Source organism: Ictidomys tridecemlineatus, chromosome 1 (genome assembly GCF_052094955.1).
Source record: "Ictidomys tridecemlineatus isolate mIctTri1 chromosome 1, mIctTri1.hap1, whole genome shotgun sequence".
Classification (NCBI taxonomy): Eukaryota; Metazoa; Chordata; class Mammalia; order Rodentia; family Sciuridae; genus Ictidomys; species Ictidomys tridecemlineatus.
Window position 1 is genome coordinate 90,232,553 of NC_135477.1, and position 20,274 is coordinate 90,252,826.

Genomic DNA, 20,274 nt, shown 5'->3' on the forward strand with positions numbered 1-20,274 from the left:
TACACACACATGCAAGCTGGATTGCCCTACAGTTTTCTACATTATTTTCCATTTTACAACATAGAATAATACAATTTTCTATGACACTATTTTTACTAGCTATGTATCACTTTGATGTATAGGTGTGAATTTTAATTCTATTATTTTTGCTTTTACAAACACTTTAGGATCTTCTTATAACAAAATAAGAATTGTGTTAATTGACTAGACTTAATTTCTTAGGGAAATTCTTTGAATTGGAATTGCCAGGGCCAAAGGTATGTTATTTGTAAAAGGTTCTGATACACACTATTAAGTGTGTATTAAGGCAATCTAAGTCACTCACACAACACACACAAATGCCATTTTCAACAACATAATATTTGACACTTTTAAGTTAAAAATTACTTGCCATTTTGGTGAAACAAAATGAACATTAGTTTTATGATTATCAATTATCTGTTCTATTAGAATAGATATTAACCCTTAATTATATTGCTTAAATTGCTTAATTTTTCTGACCCATCATAACCTTGACTTAGTTGTTGTTGTTTTTTTGTTTTTTGTTTTTTTTGCTTTTGATGTGGGGTGAAGGGGGTTTCTCTTTGGATCAAACCCAGGGCATCGAGTATGCTAAGTACATGCTCTTTCCATGAAGTTATATCCCCAGCCCTTCATATACTTTTTCAAGTTTGAATACCCAAATCTCTGCTTTCCAGCGGCTAACTTTATATATACCTAAAGGGTATCATCCTTTACCTACCAACCACCCCATTCCAAACCTCACTGCCAATTGTATAGATTTTAGACATTTCGATGGGCATTTAAAGCCCTTCATAGGGCACCAAAACTTCTCTAGCATTATCTTCCATTACAGTCGTTCACAAATCCTTATTTTGCTTATTCATTTATTCACCACCTATTTTGAGCAGCTATGATATGCCTGGTGTCATTCTAGATGCTGGAGACATTGGAATAAATAGATAAAAATCCCTGCCCTAGTGAACAAATATGAAAATGAATAGTAGGTCAGATGGTGATGAATATAGCGAAGAACAGAAAAGCAGGGAGGTGGACTAAGGAATTGGAAGAGGGTAAAATCCTAGAGTGGTCAGGGTGTACTCCACTGAAAGGTAATATTTAAGCAAAAGAGTGAGGAGGGTGAGAGAACCAGCCCAGTAGCAGCAATCCCAGTGAGACACGTTAAAATAAGGGAGAGTACCTGCCGGAGCCAGAGGGGGGCACACATCTCATAAGCGTGAACACCAGTAGGGAAGCCAGTAATGCTGAGTCCTAGACGGGCAAGATCATGTAGGGTTTTGTGGGCCCCTGTAAAGACCCTGGTTTCTCCTTTGAATGAGGCAAGAAGCCAGTTAGAGGGTATGGGAAATTATGTTCCCCAAGATAGCTGTTAAAATCTCACACCTCACAACCTTTTCCATGATGACCTTGCTACTTCCCTAGGAAGAGAACAGGTGGATGGATAAAGAAAATGAGGCACACATATGATACAACACTATTTAGCCTCAAAAGGGAAGGGACTCTTGCAACATGTAACAATTTGTACGAACCTGGAGGACACTCTTAAGGGAAATAAGCCAGACAGAAAGATGAATATCACATGATCTCACATATGATATCTTTGAAAAGTCAAACTCATAGAAGCACAGAGAACTGTGGTTACCTAGAGGATTGAGATAGAGTTGGGTGATATTAGTCAAAGAACACAAACTTTCATTAAAACAGGAGGAATAAGTTCAAGAGATCCATTGCATAACATGGTGACTATTGTTAATGTATACTTAAAAATTGCCAGGAAGATTAAGTATTCTCACCATAAAAAGAATATGTATCTTAATTAGCTTAACTTGACCATTCCAGAATGTATACCTGTTTCAAAACACCTTATTCGATACCATAAGTATATACAAGTTTTATTTGTCAATTTAAAAAAATCAGCAGACACACTATAAGGCCTGATTAACATGTGAATCAATACCTTTGGAAAACATTAACTGAAGGACTTGAATTATATGTATCTAACAGAAGGAGAAAAAATACCATGATTTTCAATTTTACCTTTTATTAAAGTACAGAGTTAACAAGTTTTGCATTTTCTACATAGGAAAAGACTGATCAACTTCAGATGCTATATAGAAAAATTAGCATTCAAAAAACAAATACATATTCATAATCAGCTTTGTAACTAAAAGGAAAAATAACTATTTCAAAAGTTAGCAAAACCTAACCATATCACAGACCTTTATAAACTTCGAACAGTAGATTTACCACACCTATTGCAGTTTCAAATTCTAATATAGCAAAACGTAACCACAAAATTTGGCTACAGCTAATTGTTCCAAAAAAGTTTAAAAAATTAACAAAGTTATGTCTATAAAATTGTCGTTTTTCTTTGCAAAATAAAAAAAGCTTAAATCTTTAATAAAGGAAGACAAAACAATCCTCTTAAATTTCTTATAAATAGCTCTCAAGACATATATTACTCATCTGTTGTAAGCTTTCTTTACCTGAGGGAATTTCCCAGGATCCTTTATCACAAAGGATTACCTTTGAACAGTTCTATCATTTTATTCACATGAATATGATTAAACTTCTAAGGAAGTTGGACATACGCATTTTTAATCTTCCCTTCCCCAATTAAGTTTTTTTCTGAAAGGATTTCGTTTTAAAACAAAACCAAAAAGCTTCTTTGGTAAAAGCCAAATATTTCAACCTTTCAAAAATGACCGACTCTGTGAATATCTACTGAAGAAGAGAGATCTAAAGATCCGTGTGAATAGCTCTGTCATCCCGTGAAGTCACAAGTCCAACCTGAGAGAACCCTTCTCTGCCTGAAATGTAAAACTCAGCTTATTCGCAAGATGCAGAGAACATCCCATGGAAAATTCCATGAGCCAAGTGGCTACCTGCACTGTCCTTGACGGAGGAGGGCCCACTGGTCTTTCTAGGTGTTCAGGGTCTTATTAGCTCAAGGCCAGAACCCTCTTGGTTGGGGGCAAAGCCCTCTTTCAACTCCAAGAGTTGTAGGATGTGAGTGTACAACAAAACAAGATCTTATTTAGAAAGGCAATAGAAAGAGGGAAAAAAAAAAGCCCAGGAAGCTTAAATACAGGCCCTGGAATTCCCTTCACAGGATAACATGAAGCACCAATGATGGTAAACTGTCTGGCAAAAATTAAATAAGAACGTCATCTTAAAAAGGCAGAGAACAACAATTTGGGGAGAGGGGTGATTAACTGGAGGCTGAGGTCATTCACAGTGAAGGATCCTCTGAGGAACTGCAAGTCCTCAATGTGGGAACTCCCTTGCTGGCCATTACTCACTGGAAACAGAAACCCTAAGAGTCCCAGTGACTCCACCCTCCCTCCCGCCTACACCCGTAGTCTATCTACTCAATAAACCTCTGGCAAACAATTTGTAGACAATTTCCCAAGAAACTGTGAAGACAAAACCGTAACCAACCAACTAGTATTACAAAAGCTCAACTCAGTAATGACATGGCAGGTTTTCTGAAGACTTGAGATTTAGAAGATGGTCTCTCGTCTTCATTCAGGTTACATGTCTACCTACAGTGACATTCTTAGGAGTCTCCCTCGTGAAAATGAGAGGGAGAAATTTTCCACATCACATGAATGGCACAGGGGAAACAGACACACAGTCTCTTAACATCTTCAGCTTTCATCTCCAGAGGAGCCTGACCAGCAGCTTCAGGAAAGGCACCTTTGTAATCAGGTACAAAAGCTTGGAGGAAGCAAAAGTCTGTTATTTTTTTTTAAAAAGACATCAGTGAGTTAAATGAACACCACTGTTATTGCAACTTGAAGCAACTGGCACAATTTTTCCAGTTTCTTAAGTCTCAATAACACAAAATGTAGTTTTTTTTTAAACTATCAATGTTGATTCATCACCTGAATATTGTTTCTCATTGTTCATAATCATTAAAGTTGACCTCTTGTCTCTACACCCTAGGTTCTCAGAGTGCAGCCATCTATCTGTGGCCATCCCAGAACCTTGCTAACACTGTCGGTTGAGAATAAAAATGAGAAGGACCATCATCAGACCTTCAGAGGAGAACACTGTGCCACAAACCAAGAGCTGTGCGGCTGCACAACGGGGGTGGGCTGGGCTGGCTAAGATGGAAGCTGTGAGGGGCATTATCCTCATTTATGTTTCCCTGAGCCTCTTTCTACAGAGCAAAGGGGCCAACAAAGGCCAGCCCAGGATGCATGGCCTTGTCAGTGGGACCCTGACCTGGCGTAAGGGCCAGTTCTAAAATTACCCCAGCTGGCTGCCAGACCCAGATGGGAAGACAAATCAAGAACTCAACTAGACCTCGGCAGGAAGAAATCCAAAGAAACTGCCTGTGATTCTACCTTGGCTATTAAAGGGCTTCTTATGGTGTTTCCTAAAGGTGACCTTGGCTGACCTAGAGCCTTCAGGTCACTACACCAGGCACTGAAGTGGCCTCTGCCAGGGGGCTGCCACACACAGCCTCATTTCCTAGACTGTCACTAATTCATGGAGCTTGCTCTCCAGTGGCTTCACTAGAGTCCCTCAGACTTGGTGTGCAACTGTTCAACTGCTTATTTGGTGACTTTGGGTGCAGCTTTGAACTGCTCAGCATGGAGTTCTGTCCTACAAAAAAAAATATGCACACACTGACATAGGCATACATTAAGGGCCTTTTAAAACTGAATATCAAACACTATAAAAAAGGCGAATTCCTAAAGGAATTCACCCGTGTCTTTGTTTCCTCCTTGGTATTTTTGAGAAGAGGGCAAATGAGTGAGTAGAAAAGAAAAATCTGAGTAATTTCCCCCACTAGCACGTTGGCTCATGGGAGCCAGGTTTAGGTGAGATTCAGTTCTGCTCAACTCATACAGAGGGGCACAGAAAAAGGGTCTAGGCCAAGTCTTCAAGGAGGTTCAAAAAGAGTCTCATGGCATTTCCACTGGTGTGAACTCAGGGATTGAACTTAGGGGTACTTGGCCATTGAGCCACATCCTCAGCCCTATTTTGCATTTTATGTAGAGACAGGGTCTCCTGACTTACATAGCGCCTTGCTTTTGCTAAGGCTGACTTTGAACTCATGATCCTCCTGCCTCAGACCCACAAGCCACTGGAATTACAGGCATGTGCCATTGCGCCTGGGTCCACTGGTGTCTTTACTGGAGTTACACTCGACAAATCTCCTCCCTGATAAGAACATCCAATACTGAAAATGTGCATCTCACATAGCTGCCAAAAGTCAATTCTCGTTTTATTCTACAAATATGTATTTTGGAAATTTCTCTGGATGTTGTTTATGGCTTAATTAAATATCTCCAACCACCCACCTCTTCTTCTAAGGATATTTAGTTACTCCACAGCTTCTAACAGACTTGTCTGGTCAGCCCTGTTTGAGAGGCCACCTGGGATTTTCACCTCAGCAAATCTACTCCAAGGAAATGAAACCACAATGGACATTAATAGTGTGGTCACATTACAAATTCAGGAAACAAAAGCTCTTTTGCTTTTTTAATTTCAAAGGCTTCAAGGTGGAGGAGAAGCTGAGGGGCTAACCTTTACACCTGAAAGAGGGGTGCAGCAGATTTCAGCCAAGAAGAAACTTTTTGTTAAGGTCCTTAAAGTATTATTAATTATAGCACGAACAAGTAAGAACCATAGTTCTCCATCACTTAGGCAAAGAAAACATGAATGTTGTTCTAGAATCACATGAACACCACCATGGATAAGTGCCGTACTTATTGCAGTAAGTTGGATCAGGTAGTGTTAACATGATGGGGAAACACATGGATAGTGATGGCAAATTGTGCTTTTCACATTATTACAAAGATGCTAAACCCAGAAAGGATGAGGGGACCTCTGGAAGGCCAAGGGCAGAGAGGGAAGGCTGTGATTCCCAGCATCACAACCACAAAGGGAAACACTTGGGAACCACGAGGAGGCAGCACTGAGAATGGATTTAAAGGCAGGTGCTTCCTCTTGTTCCCTATAAATACCAGGGAGCTGTGAGCAGAGCCCTTTGGGGAAAAGGCTCCAGGAGGTGATTTAGGAGATGAAAGTAAGAGAGACAGGGGTCTGGATTCTCTTGGGGGCTGGAGACTCAACATTTTGCTTTCTTTTTAATTCCAAGAATGGGAATAAAGGTCACACAAGATAATTTTTATCCCCGTAAAAAGATGTTATACCATTCTTTTGGTGACAGCATACCCAAGTACCACTGCCCAGTTCCTAGGGGTAAGACATAAAAATGCATGTATCACAAGTTCAGGTTGGTTGGAAATTTCAATTTCTTCAGGCCAAATTGGTAGTTTCTTTCTGAATTTCAGAATTTAAAAAGCTCATCTGGGTTTTTTGTTTGTTTGTTTTTTCCTTATCCCCCTGAAAGCTTTTTCAGACACACTTAAGATAGCCAGGGGATATCAGCTTTTCATAAGGCGCCAGTTGCTGCTCAGACCCTGGTACACTGGTTCAAAGGACAGCTCTTTCAGCACAGCCTGCTGAGCAAAGTGGCCAGCTGCCATCCTCACACGGAGAACTGCCGAGAGGGACAGCAGAGGGGAGCGACCAGCGTCCACAGGTACAGCAGCACGCACACCCAGCAGGAGGCCATCTTGATCCAGAAGATGGACCAGCTCCCACTGAAGAAGGTCTCAATGCTGGCACTTTCATAGCTGTTGGAAAGAAGACATCCAGCCATCAGAATAGAAAGGAAATGAGGGGAGAGTCTCTGCCATTAAGGGCCTCCTTGCTTCCCGTCCTCACTAAACTTTCTTTAAAAACAAAACAAAACAAAAAAAACCCACCCACTGGAGGTATAACTCACACCCATTTAGAATGCATAATTCAATGGCTTTTAATAAGCTCACAGACTTGTGCATCATAACTACTATCAATTTTGTAACATTCTCATTACGCCAGACCTGCACACCCCTAGTTTCCCTACCAAGCTCAGTTCCCAGTTCCGCCTGCATTCATTAATCTATTAATCTGTCTGTATGGACTGGCCTACTCTGGACATTTCATAGAAATGGAATCATGCAGCCTCTGTGACTGGCTTCTTTTTTTCTTAGCACATTGTTTTCCATACTCTTTTCAGGAGGTAGTATGTATCAATACAGGTTGAGTATTCCTTATCTGAAGGCTTGAACCAGAAGTGTTTCAGAGTTTGGAGTTGTCTCAACTTGTTTGATAATTTACGATAGACAGATTTTGGAATATTTGCATGGACATTACTGGATGAGCATTATTAATCTGCAAGTCCAAAATCTTAAATGCACCAAAATAGGAAGCTTTTTGAGTGTAATATTAGATTTTGAAGCATTTCAGATTTCTGAATTAAGGATCTTCAACCTTTCTTCATTCCTTGTTATCACTACATAATATTTTATTATATAGACTTGGCATATTTTTTAATCATCAGTTGTTGGACATTTGGCTCATCTCTGACTTTACACTGTTATGAATCATGCTGACATTAATATCTGTGCACAACATTTTATTTTTTTAAATAGATTTTTTTAAAATTTATTTTTAAATTTTCAGCGGACACAATATCTTTGTTTGTATGTGGTGCTGAGGATCGAACCCGGGCCGTGCGCATGGCAGGCGAGTGCGCTACAGCTTGAGCCACATCCCCAGACCCTGCACAACATTTTAAATGAATATAATTTTTTTTTTTTTTTGGTACTGGGGATTGAATTCAGGGGCACTCAACCACTGAACCACATCCTAAGTCCTATTTTGTATTTTATTTAGAGATAGGGTCTCACTGAGTTTCTTAGCACTTCATTTTTGCTGAGGCTGGCTTTGAACTCGTGATCCTCCTGTCTCAGACCCCTGAGCTGCTGGGATTATAGGTGTGCACTACCATGCCCAGCCATAATTTTCTTTTTGTCTTTTGTTTTATACTTCAGAATGGAATCACTGGATCATATTTGTGTTTAACCATTCTAGGAACTGCCAAAATATCTTCCAAAGCAGCTTCATTTTACATTTCACCAGCAACACAAGAGGGTTCCAATTTCTCCAAATCCTCAACAACATTTGTCATTATCTGCCTTTGTTATTACAGCTCTCTTCACCCTTTCTTCTGCATCCCAAGTCAAAATTCCCCAGGAATTCTCAAAGCATCACAGGGGAGCATTACAAGTTCCTTCCCCTCCCTCATGAAGACATTCGGGATGGTAGGCATGGTGATCCCAGCTACGCAAGAGACTGAAGACCGAAATTTAAGGCCAGCCTGGGCAACTTAGTGGGAGCCTTGCTCAAACTAAAAACTAAAAAGCTCAGTAATGGAGCATCCCTGAGTTCAATACCAAGTATCACATACACAACAAAGGCATGTTTAGGAAGAATGTCCTCAAAGAAGTCTTTTCCTATCAATGGGTCTGAACTTCACCCCCAAACAACTGGTATTTTTCATCCCCTTGCCTCATTTTAGTTTTACACCCAGTGCACCTCATTTTATGACACTGTAATTGACTTGAATCATGATGTGTCTCTCCCACTAAGCTATCAGTCCTGCTACCTATAGCAGGGTGACACAGAGGATCCATTTGCTGAATCAAAGACAGTACAGAGAGCCTGCTATCTCTCTAGTGTCTATCCTAAGTTATCAAACAAATTGTGAAACAATGGAAACTTTGGAACAGTTTGAAAAGTATGAATTTCCACATAGTAACAGAGAAAGTCAGGTCTGTTATAGCAATAACTTAAAAACTAGAAAAAAAAATCAGTACAGTGACACATGCCTGTAATCCCAGCTCCTCAGGAGGCTAAGACAAGATCATAAGTGCAAGACTAGCCTGGTCAACTGACGAGAACCTGTCTCAAAATAAAATTTAAAAAGAGCCAAGGATGTAGTACCCAGGTAGAGAGCCCTGCATTCTATCCTAGTACTGCACAAAGAAAAAAATTAAAAAGAGACAACATTTGAAGTAGGAAAAACAAAAAAAGGATATTTTCTTCTTTTAAAAAAAGTATTTTCCTCCATTGCTATTACTGTGTTTTTTAGTCAGCCTTGTGGAGTTCATCCATTATTTCTCTTTTATTTCTGGGTGCTGGGGATGGAATCCAGGGACTCTCACTCTACCTTTGAGCTAGACCCCCACTAACCTTCCAACTCTTAATGCTGCAGGAAGCACCACCAATTCCCAGGGTGAAAAGGATGCTGATCGACAGGTAAGGACTGTTTGTTCTTAAGGCTATGGGTACAGCAAGACCTGGAGAAGGGTTTAGTTCCTCCAGGAAGTCTGAGCTGCATCCTGGGACTTCAAAAAGAACAACACTTAACTTAATGTTTTGAATAATCAAGTGGGTCACTCACTGGAACCAGTTGGTAACAGTCATCATCACATACAGGGAAGCCAAAAAGAACACGAAGTGGAAATAGGAATAGCTGTAGACAGTGCCTCTCTTCTCATCATAAATGACCCGAGGTCCCTCTTTCACATTCTGCTGCTCTTCGGTGTCTGCAAATCACAAAGGGGGCCCAAGCGAAGAGGGTCAACATGAGCACACCTCCGGTCTTAGCACTCATTTCTGTCCCGGTAGTTGCTGAGCAGAAAAAACTATCCAGAGCCATCTTGCCCCCCACCCTCACCCCATAACTCCCTTGATCAGAAGAGTCACCAAACACCATGTTTATGTTAGCAGAGCAAAAGAAAGAGAGCCCTTAAAGACATAAAGCATATTAGAAGCAAAAAGGGAGAGAATAGCCTCTGGGACCCTCCCTTCCAAAAGAGCAGTAGTTCAAGGAACAAAATGGCCCTAAAATGAGATGTCAGGACCTCTTGGATTTTCCAAATCCTTCCTTTAAAACTGTATGTTCCACTTTTCTAAGTCTTATTGTATAAGTTAACTTAAATACGAGTCAGAATACAGACTGATTTTCCCCACCAGAATATCCACACACACAAAGCTCCTTGAGGAAGAATGAGAAACTGTTGTGGAACATAAATTTCCCCCTTACTGTTCAAGACATTAATATCTGAATTGCAAATGCCTACAGTGAGAGCTGCGAGCCCACAGGGCCCAGGGACACATGGAATGAGAGTATGCCACTTACCCACTCCATCAGGCCCGAAGCAGAAACAACACCGAGCTACCTGGGAAAGCAAACGAAACACTGTCAGACGCCTGGTTTTTGCTCGCTATTTCCTCATCAGTAAAGAACTAGGGGACACCCACGTGCCAACCCTGCCCTGCTGGAACCACGTCTGAGGCCCTGAGCTACACACTTCATCCCCTCAGAAGAAATGATTAAGCCCATGCTGTTTCCCAGATAGGCCAGGTGCTGGTGACTGGAAACACCATGGACATGGAGATGTGTCACCCAGACCTCCTCAAAGGGCTTGGTGCTCCCCCCACTGAGTGCTGGGAATAGAGCCTCCAGATAACAGCTCCCTAATACTGCATGTCAGCAGCAGATCCGTCCAGCCCCACAGCCAGCGCCTGCCCACAGCAAGCCCTACCTGGGCTTCCCCCAAGGAATGATAGACCATAGCAGGCAGAGAAGAGCCTGCTATTAGAACCATCAGAAAATTAGGACCCCCAGGAACAACATGCTCTGGGTCATACGAGCACCCTCTGTGGTTAACAAGGCTTTTCCAGCCTATCCTGTCTTTCAACTTCACCCTCTGCCCAACTCTGCCACCTCATAAGACAAGAGTCCCCCTCTTCTTGCACTCCCTGCTAGTATGACCTCATCAAATCCTCTTTAACCTTTGAGATTGGGACTATTATTCTGTTTACAGTTGTAAAAACCAAGTTAAATAACTGGCCTGTTAAATAACTAGCTCAGTGTCACAGGATGGAGACCACAGGGTCTATGATTCATAAGAAGTGAGACAGGATACTAACAAGAGTAAAGCTGACAGAATCTGAAATGGGCAAGTTAAGGAATTTGGAAGGTCAAGGCCTGTCTACATTTCCTATCAAGACAGTCTGGGAAGTGCGGGGTCATCAGAATTTTTTGGCAGAAGACATATGAAGTACAAAAAAACCCAGCCAGGCCCAAGGATGTGGGAGCTCTGGACTTTGTCCTGTTTGAACCCCTCCAGGCCAAGTCCTTGTTTCCCTCCTGAGTGGTGAGTAAACACGTAATAGAGGTATCAGCCTTGACAGAGCCTTGGAGAGTGTGACGTGGTCTAAGATTCAATATGCTAATTCACTCAGGGAGCCCAAGACCTGGTAGGCTGAGGTCCTAGTTCTTTTGAAGCTTAAGTTACCACAAGAAAATATCAGCCCTTTCTTTTAAAAGGTGTATCCTGTGAAACTGGAGAACAAACTGACTTGCTCAGAGGGAAACCCACTGGGCCGTTTCCCCACAGAGTGAGAAGAACAACATCCTCTCTTAAACCTAACTTAGAGACTTGTTTTTCTTTGAGCTTGCACTCTGTACACAATAGGGACATTGAAACCATAAGCATCCAGCCTCAGCAGGTGGCCACCCAGTCAGTTGTGAGAACAAATGCCTGCCTTAGAGACCATTCTTTTCTGTATAGTAGGCAGCAACCTATTCAAAGTCCTCACAGTTTTCTCCTTTAAGTGACAGAAAGAGTTGGTGAATGATGTTGGCAGAGTGACAAGCCTTCATAATGCTCCACTATGTTGGGGTCAGGTGCAGGAAAGCCCATCCCTAGACACCCAGATGCAGAGTAAAGTGCTCATAACTGGACAGACACCAGGGCTCTTCCATCCAGAGAAAATCATTAAAATGCAGACAGTGGCTGGATGCCAGGCAAGGCCAGCAGCAAGGACCAGGAGACATCAGCTGAGTGCCTGGGCAGCATGGTCAAGAACACGGACACTGGGGCCACAAATTGAAATTCTGGCAAATTGAAACTTGCAAATTTAAATGACTTAACTTCCCCCCCCCCCCCCCCGTGATAATGGAGATACAGTTAGCACCTCACTAGGTTTTGATTTTGGTTTGTGTGTGTGTGTGTGTGGTTTTTTTGTTTTGTTTTGTTTTTTTTACAACATTTAAAAAGAAATCATATATGGAAAGCTTAGAACAGTGCCTGGCACATCAAGTACTATCCATCCTAGCCACCACTGGAACCCTTGCTCCATGCCATTTGGGGGGTCAGAACTGAGTCTTTTCCTGGCCACCTCCATTTGCTTAGACCTTTCTAGCCTTAGTCAATACCCTAGAAAGAGACTTTAACCACCTTAATTCTTGGGACATGCAGGAGAAGGAACTGATGGGCCTGAAATCAGTGCACTTATTGTTCATAATTCTTTACCCAATGACATGCCCACCTGATGGACCTGATGCAGTTAGGTGAGCCCATGCATTTACCTGTTCAGAAGTGCGCAGGACACGCAGTTCCCTCACTTTCCCATCTTTCTCTCTCCCTTCAAAACAGCTGTTACATAACCTCATATTTACACTGTATATGTAGGGCACATCAGAGAGAAAACAGATGAGTGGAGCAAGAATTCACACACACACACACACACACACACACACACACACACACACACACACTGTTTTATGACCAAAGAAAAATTATGCCAGTCTCTGGTGGAGGGTGGGCAGCAAGATGCCATGCAAGAGGCCAATACTATTGAAGGAAAAATTAAGAATTACTTCTTTATTTCTGTGTGTAGGGTGTGTGTGCGTGTGTTGGGTATGGAACCCAGAGCCCTCTGCTTGCTAAGCACTACCACTAATCTATATCCCCAATCTAGCTGATTTATGTAATCCCATACTATATATAGGAAAGGATGTGTGTGTATATATTTTATATTATATACATATAAATATGTATATATGTAAATTATATATATATATATATATTATTCTTTCCTGAGCAGATAAAGAGGATCATGAAATGCAGATTAATAAAGACACAAACACAAAAGACCTTCCTGAGAAGTGGATCTGAAGCAGGAAAAGAAACAAACTTACTTCCAGTTCAGGAGCTGCATATCGCCCCTGCAGAGCATCAGAACTTGATCTTGTTGTTGATGTCAAACTAAGAAACAAACAAAACGTCAGCAGGACATATTAACATGGTCTGTTGCTTAGAACGAGGGAAAACTGCATGGCCACTGATCCAGTGAGAGACTTACTTATAAGCTGTTGCTTAAACAAAAGTAGAGTTGCTGTCCTGGCCTCATCTGCAGATTAAATCAACTGCAGATCAAAAATATCTGGGGTGGTAATGTCTATGGTGAACATGTAAAAAAAAATCCCTTTTCCTTTAATAACACAATATAATAACTATTTACATAGCATTTGCATTGCATCAGGTACTATAAATAATCTGAAGATAATTTAAAGTATAGGGAGGATGTTCCTGAGTTCACCACATCATCTTATTCAGGGGCCTTGAGCATCTACAGATTTTGGTATCCATCTCAGGGTGATGAAGTCCTGGAACTCATTAATCCCTACAGACACTGAGGGTTGGCTGTAGTCTTTTTTTTTTTTTTTTTTTTTAATACTAGGGATTGAACCCAGAAGTGCTTTTCCTCTCAGCTACATCCCCAGCCTTTTATTTATTTATTTTTTAAATTTGAGACAGGGTCTCACTATGTTGCTTAGGGCCTCACTAAGTTGCTGAGGCTGACCTCTAACATGCAATTCTCCTGCCTCAGCCTCACAAGTTGCTGGGATAACAGGATGAGCCACTATGCCCTGGGGTAGTCTATTCTAATATCCCACTTTATTCCTAAACTGACTGTCCAAATTCTTCAGCTGATATCTTTTTACATGCATTGCATTACATGTGGCTCAGTGGTTGAGTGCCTCTGAGCACTCAACCACTGAGCCTTTTGGTCCTCTATCTTGGCTTTTGGTATTGGTTTTTGCCTCTTCTCCCTCTAATGTCAAAATAATTTTCTGATTTTACCTTTATTTTTCCTTCCCTATGAGTAGTCTTACTTAGAGGGACTCAGAAGCTATGAGGGAACCCAGAGGTAGCAACAGAAAGCAAAAGTACGAATGCAAAACTCAAAGTCATTTACTGTGATAGTCGCCTATGCCAGAAGGACATTTCCCTTTGGAAATTTAACACAGAATAGCTTTCAGTATAGTTTAAAAAAATCTTTTCATAATTTTCCCCACATCTAGAGAGGCAAAATGTTATACAATTTGGTTTACAAGGGTAAAGCCTTATTTTCTCTAAAAACAAAAACATAGAAACATTTTAAGCAAATATAAATATATACAATACTTAGGGTTCCAGTATTAACTTGATAGATTCATTAGCAAATATGTAATGAAGTTCTGTTGTAGGTCAGGCTCCCTTCTGAGCACTGGGACTTAGAAATGAAAAAGGAAACAATCCCGCTCACAAAGCTTCCAAGCTAGCTCAGAGATGGGTGACAAGTGTTGCTCTCAGGAAGCTGGTTGCTAGTGGACAGGCACAGAGACTCATTTTGATCCAGTAAACCCCATGAGGCAGCATGGCCTTCTTTGCTCATTTTCTTCTTTCCCAAAGAAAGATCAATGAGCTACAGAGAAACAATAAAAAACCTTGCTCACAAAGAGGTCCTCTGGGATCCACCCACTTTGCTGTTCTACAGCCCACACAAGTCCAACAGCCTCACTTTCATTTCTGCTTTGAAGTGATAGATGCTAGTGCAGGCCTACTCCATTCCCACTTCCTGACTTGGAAAGCACACATCTGCCCCTGCACTTATTTAAGAGTGCCTAATATTTTGTTCATATGAATTATGTTTTAGTATAGTATAGAGTTTTCTCAGGGGAAAATGTCATTTTGGGGAGGGGGTACTAGGGATTAAACTCAGAGGCACTCAACCACTGAGCCACATCCCCAGCCCTATTTTGTATTTTATTTAGAGACAGAGTCTCACTGAATCGATTAACACCTTGCTTTTGCTGAGGCTGACTTTGAACTTGAGATCCTCCTGCCTCAGCCTTCCAAGCTGCTGGGATTACAGGGGCACGACACCAGACCCAGCTGTAACTTTTAATTTTAAGATGAGATTGACACCTGAAATTTTCATCTGAAAGATGATAAATGAATTCTTCAAGAGATACATTTAATTGTTAATTGTAATTCCATTTATAAATTTTTTTAATAAGACTGTTTCAGAAAGACAAAGCTTCAGATTCTAACACATTTGTCACTTCCTTTCTGCTATCAGAGAGCACCAAACATGGGGAAGGTTTTATTTTGATTTCTAAAATATTAATCTCCAGTTCATCATTTAGTGCCATGATTTTTTTAATATTTATTTTTTAGTTGCAGTTGAACACAACATCTTTATTTTATTTATTTATGTTTATGTGGTGCTGAGGATTGAACCCAAGGCCTTGCACATGTGAGGCGAGTGCTCTGCAGCCCTAGCCCTTAGTGCCATGATTTCTATAAGTAGATGTTAACATAAAATAAGTTAATATTCAGTCATAATACTCATAATATTCAGTCATAGCCTTTCCCCAAGTAAAACTCTCTTCTTGGAGTTATCAAGAACATATTGATTTTGCAAGCTCTTTAAGCTAGAAAATTCTTATTGTCTGCATGCAGGCTGTTACAAAGACCCATCTGTTTGGTCAGCATAGCACAAGTAGCTATAAAAGAATCCCCAAGTTCTCTTAAGGTCTTCTCTTCTAGGGCTAAGGTATGTGTGACTTTAACCTGGAACTTCCTGAAGGAATAGGGGGAGACTAAGAGCCTATGGCCCAGGCAATGCTTCATCTTCAGAGAGCATCTAACTCACTGTAGCATGTTCACCATCCCAGGATCCACAAATGCCAGTAGAGCCTCATAGACATTAAGAAATCCCCCAAAATGTTGCCCTCCTTCCCTCCCCCTACCACTGAGTTAGCCCAATCTCTTCCACATTGGCAGAAGGATGCACAATGCAGGTTCCCCTTAGTACCTGCTTCAGTTGATTTTGGAGCCAGCCAAAGTCCTTTGGGTTATTGAAAATCTCTAAGGAACATGTGCAGACTTTGCTACTAGATGTCATAAATCCTGTCCTCCCTGACAAACTCACAAGGCAGGCCTAAGAGGGATGGACTTATAGAAAGAAGCCCTGCAAGTGGGCCAAGGTGAGATGAGTCCAAGTTGGGATGCTCCTTCACAGCCATCATTCCTGGGTGCAAGGGATGGGGGCTCTGGAGACGTGATGGCCACAGGTGGAGAGGCAGGAAGTAAGTTTTGGCTGAGTCCTTCTTCCTTCTTCCTAGCTGAGATGGCACTGAGTACAATATGCTCTCATTGATGTCGCAGTAGCAGCCCTCATGAGCCAGAGAGAGAGAGCCCTCAAAAAGATAAGTGTCTGAGTGGTGGACCAGGGAGACTCCAGAGATGTGAGAAGAAGAGAGCTCAGTGGGCTGAGCCTTCCAGAACCTCACAAAAAGTGAACCCCAGGCAATCTGGGCCTTGCAATGAACGCTGGTGATTTTTGTCTCCCTTTAATCTGCACACTACTCAATCTCCCAGCTTCCTACAATTTCTATCAAGAATTATAGATATGTCTGCAATCATGTTCAAATGACAGTTTCCATCCAGACAATGTGGCCCCTTTTTGTAACCCTCATCCAACCCCTCATTCTCTTTGAGCCATGGAGGAAAATGTAAACTCAAAGAAGAACTGAAAACCCCCAAATGGGCCAAGGCCCATCACTTCTGTGAGAGGCCGATTTGTAATTTGTTTAGACGGATTTGTGATTTGTTTAGAGCCTTCTCAAAGCTGACACCTCCTGGGGCTACAGTGAGTAATTACAGCAAACATTAATCATCAGACCCCCATATGGCACTTCACTCACTCTTGAGAGGAATAAACTGTCCATCTGCACCGAGCGTGTTCATGCCTCTGGGTTAAAGAAACATCTCACAGAGTAGGCTGGTTACCCTCAGCTCCACTTTGTGTGAGCTGCTATTTTCTATCTCATCACTCCATTGGCTACTACAGTTTTACAGCTTAATTCATGGCATTTAATAAGCTTTGTTATTGGCTTTTAGACAGATTTTAAATGGTAGCTGTCAGCTTTGAAAATTGACATCTTTGGTGAATATCAGATTAGCCCTGCCTGTCTTCCATTGTAATGCCTTAATTTTGAAAGAGACATTTTATATATCATCTCTCACTCAAGGGCAGATTCAAGGGTGGCTAAAAAGTGATTCTTTGTGCTTACTAGAAAACCCAAGATGTGACTGAGTGAAAATTCCATGCTATAAAATAACTCCAATTCCACGTGGTAATTTTACACAACATATTAAGTAAAATCTTTGCTATCTTTTTTATAGCAAATTCAAATTCTATTTTGTCTAAGTGGTAAACTACCCCGCATCCCATAACCCATTGACCATCCAGCCCTGTTTTGCTCGGTGGGTTAGAACACACCTGTAATCCCAGCAGCTCAGAAGCCTCAGTAACTTAGCAAGGCCCTAAGCAACTTAGTGAGACTCTGTCTCAAAATAAAAACATTAAAAATTTTTTAAATGGCTAAGGAATGTGGCTCAGTGGTAAAGCACCTCTGGATTCACCATCCAGTACCAAAACAAAACATATGGTTTTACTTTGTAAAATAATTTTGTATTTTTTTTTGTAATACAAAAATTAAAAAGAAATGCTATCTCACTGTAAAAAAAAAAAGCTTGTTAAGAATAAAAATGGGGCAGGGAGAAATACAAGTTATCTCTAATGCCACTATTATTATAAGTGGTTTATTTTCTTTCTGGATTTTTTCCTACATGTGTAGATACAGCTATATTTTATTTTAAAAGTGGATATGCGGTTTAGTAACCTACTTTTCTTCCCCTGATTTACAAGCATTTTGCCTGCCAATACAGAAAACAACTCAGTGAGAAATCATGAATAGAGCTTGTTGCTGCCATTTCCCCTCAAAGCCCAACAATAACAGACTCAGGAAGGAAAAGCTTACTCAAGGAAGGAAGAGCCAAGAATCAGAATTCAAAATCTCCATAACTTTATGGGTATTTTCAAATGTTCCATTGAATTGGGCTTGAATTCCATTTGCTAATTTGTAGAAAGCAGGTACTTGGTGAACAATGTGTGGAATAAATACAAAAGAAAGCACAGAAAGTGGCCACTACGGTTCCTTCTGCTGCAACAAAGAGACTCTGTCACTATGTGACAGACTAAGGACCAATATAGGACCAACATCATTCTAACTACCTGCAACACAGCAAGTGTTCTCTGGCTGATACATACGCTGGCCTGTGTCCTTGTGGGCCCCCTTCTAACAGTAAGAGTTGCGAGAAAAAGTGCCAACATGCTCAGAATGACATTTTGTTTATACACTCTATCACCACCAGGACTGTTTAGCTTCAGTAAAAGGAAGATATAATGTGCCCACAGCAAGGTGAATTTCTTATACGCTGAAACACTAACAAACAACTTATAAAACACACAGAAGTAAAACCTACTTGTGAAAAAGTTACTGTCAAAAAAGAAGCTTAATTGTCAATGAAATATGTTAGAAGCCATTCCTATCCTTGACTATTCTTTCCCTAGCATTTTTGAAACCCTTTCAAAGTGGAAGGTTTTTTCCACGTGAGCATCTGAAAGGCATCTACTCTGGGAGGGGCTGCCTTACCTACTCACAACACTGTAGGTTTTAGCATTAAAAAAGGACATTTCCTGTCTTTCCAGGACCATCCACAGAATGACCATGTATGCAGAGCACTGTACTCTTTCAGCAACAACAGAACAAATGCGATTTCCCTTGAATTAAAAAAGTTGCCAGAATATTCTGGCACACACTAACTCTTCCTCACTTTTTGTTCCCTTGCTCTTCAAGAATGCTATAGCAACTAATATTCAACTGTCTTTTAAAGGGCATTAGGTAACATTACTACAATATACTGTGTGTTTATTCTTACTTACCCCAATAAATACAAGTAAGGTAAACAGTTCCAATACGGAGAGTTCACATTGTATCTCTTTGTTACTTCTGGCCATTTCTCCCTTCTTCAGATGGTATTTGTTTTGCTGCTTCACAGGGGCTGAAACTTATTTAAATTCTTTTCCTATAATTTCTAAGTCTGCAAATTGGCCTCAAGGAATTCCTAAGACTTACCAAGAATACAAGATGCACCCAATCAAGAGGAGAGTACCCAGCGTTGTCACCAAGTTTTCATCTCTATATAGGTCCTGACCAAAGTTGGGCACACAAATGGTAACATTCTTCCCATGTTCATCCAGAGCTTGTATAGAAAACAAAGTAATAAGAGTTCAATTAGAAAAGCCTATTGTAATTCATTCACAAGAGCATTCATTTGGGGAAAATTCAGGTAACTCTGGTGTGACTCCTTAATCATTGGAACCTTCTACTGTATCGTCCAAGTCTATTCAGACTAGGTTTTTGTTATTTCAATGCACCACTCTTCAACATTGGCAAACACTTGGAGCAGACTCTCACATTCCAGATTACTGCGAAAGGGAATAATTGAAGAGAATTTCTCTTTTCTAGTACTCTTCAAACAATACTGAAAAGAAAAAGTCAGATCCATTTTTCACTTGATTTGGGAGCTGCTGAAGACGGAGGGGCAGGGTGCTGAGCCAGTCACAGCTAACTCACAGGAGCAGTATAAAGCCTCCTGGCCCAGGCTCCTAAACCAGAGATGTCAATTTATGTAGGTAACACAAAGGTCCTGACCTCTTTTAGTCTATCACTTAGGTCTGAACTTTGAAAAAATGTGAAAGGCTACATATAAAGATTTCTGTAAGTGGGGCACAGTGTCACCCACCTATAATTAATTCCAGCAGCTCCCTAGGCTGAGGCAGGAGAATCACAAGTTCAAAGGCAGCCTCAGCAACTAAGCAAGGCACTAAGCAACTCAGTGAGACTCTATCCCTAAATGATATATATAAAAGGGCTGGGGATGTGGCGCAGAGGTTAAGCAGCCCTGAGTTTAATACTGGGTACCAATAAGAAAAAAAAAAAAAAAAGATTTCTATAACATTACCACCAGTGGTAATTTACTTTTTGTCTATCCTGCTGTGGTTTAAAAACCTCTTTATCCTTAGGCCAATGAAAATTTTTGAACAAACTATAACTTTTCTATTTAAGTGGTGCCACCTGAAGAAATAAATGTGTTTTGCTATTTTAAACTGTAAACAAAAATCCCATTAAGTAAAAACAAGATTAACATACAAACAAAAGTCCCATTAAGTTAAAACTGGAGATTAATATACAAACAGTCATAAAAGAAAACCTGAAAGAGAAATGGATTTAAATAAATGTATAGAATCAAAATAGGCCCTTTTCTTTTTTAAAAATTAAATACAGAATAGTCTAAACTTACTGTAAGACTT

General features: G+C 40.7%; 1 protein-coding gene across 1 annotated transcript in view; it reads right to left on the reverse strand.

Moving 5' to 3' along the window:
• Positions 1-2,045: 2,045 nt before the first annotated feature.
• The window catches only part of Serinc5 (serine incorporator 5), a 106,505-nt gene continuing 88,276 nt past the window's right edge, over positions 2,046-20,274 (reverse strand). Inside the window, exons 8-12 of the mRNA XM_005329011.5 lie at positions 19,037-19,163; positions 12,923-12,989; positions 10,073-10,112; positions 9,332-9,476; positions 2,046-6,677 (exon numbers count right to left, since the gene is read on the reverse strand). Coding sequence (XP_005329068.1) covers positions 6,530-6,677; positions 9,332-9,476; positions 10,073-10,112; positions 12,923-12,989; positions 19,037-19,163 — 527 coding nt within the window. The 3' untranslated portion in view covers positions 2,046-6,529. The remainder of the gene's footprint in view (positions 6,678-9,331; positions 9,477-10,072; positions 10,113-12,922; positions 12,990-19,036; positions 19,164-20,274) is intronic.